Here is a 5000-nt window from a genome sequence, read left to right as displayed (position 1 = left end):
CCATGTTCTACACTCTGAACTGAGCGAGCGGTTCTGACCATGTTCTACACTCTGAACTGAGCGAGTGGTTCTCTGACCATGTTCTACACTCTGAACTGAGCGAGCGGTTCTGATCATGTTCTACACTCTGAACTGAGCGAGCGGTTCCGACCATGTTCTACCTTCTGACATACCGAAGCGCTGGGGGTCATGAAGGCGTCGGGGGTCATGAGTTTGGGCTTGGCCTCGCTGATGGGGGACAGGAAGTCTGCCGGGGCAGGGAGCGAGGGCAGCCCCTGCAGGTCGCTCTGGGAACTGCGCCCTGACTCCTTATCAGAGCCCAGCCCCTCTGTGCTCACGTCCGTCAGGGGGTCCGAGAAGCCTGCGGGAACACACACGCGTGTATAAAAACACACACACACAGGTAACCACATGCACACACAAGTACGCATACAGACCCACAGGCACACACACGAAAATGAAAATGCACTCACTCACTCACTCACTCACTCACTCACTCACTCACTCACTCACTCACTCACTCACTCACTCACTCACTCACTCACTCACTCACTCACTCACTCACTCACTCACTCACTCACTCACACACTCACTCACACACTCACTCACACACACACACACACACACACACACACACACACACACACACACACACACACACACACACACACACACACACACACACACACACACACACACACACTATGATGCACACTCTTAAAACCATAACGAATACTCGTCCCATTGCTGGACATTGTTGATCTAATATTTCTCTCAATTTCTGCAATGTGTTATATATATCCAATGATTATATTCCAGGCAGGTGAAGTCCACACTGCTGAGAGAGCAGGCATCTGCTTCCCGACACAAACATTTGCTTCATCGAGACTTCAGAGATGAAGCAGATGGCCTCCAGCCAAATTAGCATTAGGCAGCTAAAGGTGAAGGGAAAAAGTCCGGAATAAACGCATTCTGAGCAGCCCCGGCCGATGGAGGGCCTGGCAGCAGCAGAAGGAGCTCAATGGGTCAGCCAGAACCGGGCTTTAACACTCGCAGGCCCGAATCAAACAGCACCGACCCCAACTAACCCTGCCGCAGGGAGCTGTGGTCCAGTGTGGGAGGGTGCCGGGCCGGGGAAGCGGGACTCACCAAATTCATCCTGGGAGGGGGCCTGGGGCAGGATGAGGGCGTGTCCTGGCACCAGCTGCGGCTGGAACCAGATCTGGACGTCCTGGAGGGACCTGGGGGGAGGGATTAGCGGTTAGCGAGGCAGGCGCTCTCTTTACGGTGGAGCTCAGTGCAGATGGCAGGACCAGCGGCCCTCCCTCACAAATGAAGCCATTATCTCCCGGTAACCTGGAGCCTGTATTTCACACCTGAGGAAAATTCTCTTATTTTCCGAGAATGCGTTATATCCTGTTACTATGGTGTTAAACTCTCTACACAGTTTCTTTTCCACTGTGTATCCATCCCCCCCCCTTTTCTCTCTTGTCCCACTCCTTTTTTCTCTCTCCTCGCTCTCTCCTTGCTCTCACTCTCTCTCTCTCACTGAAATTCAAATAATGCCTTATTGGCCTGGCCACACATCATCATAGTATTGCCAAAGCAATTATTTACAGAAAACAATAGTAGCAGCAGCAACTAAATGAACAATAATAACACAATAATTACTCTTGGCCATACAGCAGTAATAGTTTTACAGGCACTGCACCTGGCACTGATGGTTACTGCCATCTAGCAAAAGCTCTTGTGGTATTAAAGAACTTCCACAACTATAGTTCCTACTCCAGAACAACAGGAAGCCACTCACTTTGTGTGGACGCAGTACAGTTTGATTTGGACGCCCGCTTTAGACTCCACAGGTTGAGTTCCTTCTGAAAGTCAAACAAAAAAGGACAAGACATCATACAAATACGCTTCCAATGAAATCATCATCTATGGAGTTGAGAGTGTGTGCATGTGAATGGGGATGTATGTGTATGAGCATGTATGAGCGTGCGCGTGTGTGAATGTGTGGTGGTGTGTGTGAGCGTGTGTGCGCGTGTGTCTGTGCGTGTGTGTGAATGTGTGGTGGTGTGTGTGAGCGTGTGGGGGTGTGTCTGTGCGTGTGTGTGTGAATGTGTGGTGGTGTGTGGAGCGTGTGGGGGTGTGTCTGTGCGTGTGTGTGAATGTGTGGTGGTGTGTGTGAGTGTGTGTGAGTGTGTCTGTGCGTGTGTGTGTGAATGTGTGGTGGTGTGTGTGAGTGTGTGTGAGCGTGTCTGTGCGCGAGTGTGCCTGTGCGCGTGTGTGTGAGTGTGCCTGTGCGTGTGAGTATGTGTGTGCGCATGAGTGTGAGTGTCTGTGCGCGTGTGTGTGTGAATGTGTGGTGGTGTGTGCGCGTGTGCGAGTGTGCCTGTGCGCGTGTGTGAGTGTGCCTGTGCGTGTGTGTGAGAGTGTGTGGTGGTGTGTGTGAGTGTGTGGTGGTGTGTGTGTGAATGTGTGGTGGTGTGTGTGTGCGCATGAGTGTGTCAGTAGTGCAGTATGAGAGCAGCACAGGAAGGCGGAACCCACCTGTGGTCATGCTCTCGCTCTCCTCCTCCGGGGGAAGCACTTCGGTGTGACGCAGGCGGCTGCGGCTCACGTCCTGGATGCCGAAGCTGAGGACGGGGTGTGTGAGCAGGAACTCAGACACCGCCGTGAAGCCGGCCCGGCCGTTCTCCTGGTCCTGCCTCAGCTCCATCACATACAGGACCTGCCAGAGGGGTCGCTTTACCCAAACCTCAACCAGAAACCCGCTTTACCCAAACCTCAACCAGAAACCCGCTTTACCCAAACCTCAACCAGAAACCCGCTTTACCCAAACCTCAACCACAATCCCGCTTTACCCAAACCTCAACCACAATCCCGCTTTACCCCAACCTCAACCAGAAACCCGCTTTACCCAAACCTCAACCACAATCCCGCTTTACCCCAACCTCAGCCACAATCCCACTTTACCCCAACCTCAACCAGAATCCCGCTTTACCCAAACCCCAACCTCAACCAGAATCCCGCTTTACCCAAACCCCAACCTCAACCAGAAACCCGCTTTTCCCAAACCCCAACCTCAACCAGAAACCCGCTTTTCCCAAACCCCAACCTCAACCAGAAACCCGCTTTACCCAAACCCCAACCTCAACCAGAAACCCGCTTTTCCCAAACCCCAACCTCAACCAGAAACCCGCTTTACCCAAACCCAAACCTCAACCAGAAACCCGCTTTACCCAAACCTCAACCAGAAACCCGCTTTACCCCATCCTCAACCAGAAACCCGCTTTACCCAAACCCCAACCAGAAACCTGCTTTACCCAAACCTCAACCAGAAACCTGCTTTACCCAAATCCAAGCCTCAACCTCAACCAGAAACACACTTTACCCAAACCTCAACCAGAAACCCGCTTTACCCAAACCTCAACCAGAAACCCGCTTTACCCAAACCTCAACCAGAAACCCGCTTTACCCAAACCTCAACCAGAAACCTCATTCTACCCAAACCTCAACCAGAAACCTCACTCTACCCAAATCCAAACCTCAACCAGAAACCTCATTCTACCCAAACCTCAACCAGAAACCTCACTCTACCCAAATCCAAACCTCAACCAGAAACCTCATTCTACCCAAACCTCAACCAGAAACCTCATTCTACCCAAACCTCAACCAGAAACCTCACTCTACCCAAATCCAAACCTCAACCAGAAACCTCACTATACCCAAACCCAAACCCAAACCCAAACAGAAACCCATCCCTCATCCCAAAAGCAGCAACAGCCTGTGCCTCTGGCGTCCAGGGCGGGTTCCCAAACTGAGGACACTGGTCCTGTCAGTGAATGGACAATAACATTGGGAAAAGACCACCATGACGTCACCTTATTGGGAGAAACCAGAGACGCTCCACCAATCACCCTGGTCAGAACTAGGGGTGGGACATTGCTGTCCTTGTATCTAAGATGACCCTTTTCAGAGTTTAACAAACCACCTGAACTTACATTTTTCAGTGTGAAATTTGATTACTTCCTAGAGCGACCCTACCATCAGAAGAAATTAGACAATGCCTTTTTTTTATATATCTATCATCAAAGTACAAAGACTGTCTTATGAGTCTTTATGAACCCAGCAGGTTATTTGACGATCAGGCGTCATAATCGGTTAAGTTACGCACCACACATCTATCACAGCAAAACAAATCATTTATGATGTGTGTTTTGTAGTAAACATGAGTGGTCTGAATAAATAGTTTATCTGAACTGTGAAGGAAAAAAGTTATTCACTGATTTATTGATGAGGCTGTTTCAACATGAATATTGATATAGGGTTTAAAACTCGATGAAGAGGGTCTGGCAAGGAGGAGAGTACTACATTTTTAGCTTAGTAAGATCCAACATAACACTGACAGAGTAAAGTAGACTAGTGGATTCTCACACCATACTTCCTGGTTCCCTGCAATTATGAGCCAAGTTGCCAGAAAGTATCCACCAACCACCCTTGCCGTGGTTCTCTTCATTCTAATCAATATACTCTGTGATTGGTGGAACTCATTTCTGTGATGTCATAATGGTCTTAACCCCTGCATAACCACTCTTGGTCAGCACCCTGCCCTCTAACCTCTGACCCCTCACCTTCCGCTGCACGTCAGTGAGGATGAGGTAATCAGCTGAGAGGTCCAGGCTGGCCTTCAGGCTGGGCATCACTGATGAGTTGAAGGGGTCTGGAGAAAACCTGGAGAAAGCAGGAGGGAACAGTTACAGGTGTCAGGAGAAAGCAGGAGGGAACACAGTTACAGTGGTCAGGAGAAAGCAGGAGGGAACACAGTTACAGGGGTCTGGAGAAAGCAGGAGGGAACACAGTTACAGGTGTCTGGAGAAAGCAGGAGGGAACACAAGTTACAGGGGTCTGGAGAAAGCAGGAGGGAACACAAGTTACAGGGGTCTGGAGAAGGAAGGAGGGAACACAGTTACAGGGGTCTGGAGAAAGCCTGGTGGTCA

General features: G+C 50.3%; 1 protein-coding gene across 6 annotated transcripts in view; it reads right to left on the bottom strand.

The window, feature by feature from the left end:
* edc4 (enhancer of mRNA decapping 4) overlaps positions 1 to 5000 on the bottom strand; it is a 40630-nt gene that overhangs the window by 22129 nt on the left and 13501 nt on the right. For 3 of the 6 annotated variants that reach the window (XM_061246524.1, XM_061246526.1, XM_061246528.1), the window contains exons 11-15: positions 4635 to 4734; positions 2551 to 2731; positions 1811 to 1874; positions 1150 to 1241; positions 162 to 361 (exon numbers count right to left, since the gene is read on the bottom strand). In XM_061246524.1, coding sequence (XP_061102508.1) covers positions 162 to 361; positions 1150 to 1241; positions 1811 to 1874; positions 2551 to 2731; positions 4635 to 4734 — 637 coding nt within the window. The remainder of the gene's footprint in view (positions 1 to 161; positions 362 to 1149; positions 1242 to 1810; positions 1875 to 2550; positions 2732 to 4634; positions 4735 to 5000) is intronic. The other 3 variants (XM_061246527.1, XM_061246529.1, XM_061246525.1) reach the window with 2 other exon arrangements.

This window comes from Conger conger, chromosome 6, assembly GCF_963514075.1.
Source record: "Conger conger chromosome 6, fConCon1.1, whole genome shotgun sequence".
NCBI classification, from domain to species: Eukaryota; Metazoa; Chordata; class Actinopteri; order Anguilliformes; family Congridae; genus Conger; species Conger conger.
This window is presented reverse-complemented; position numbering and strand designations above follow the sequence as displayed.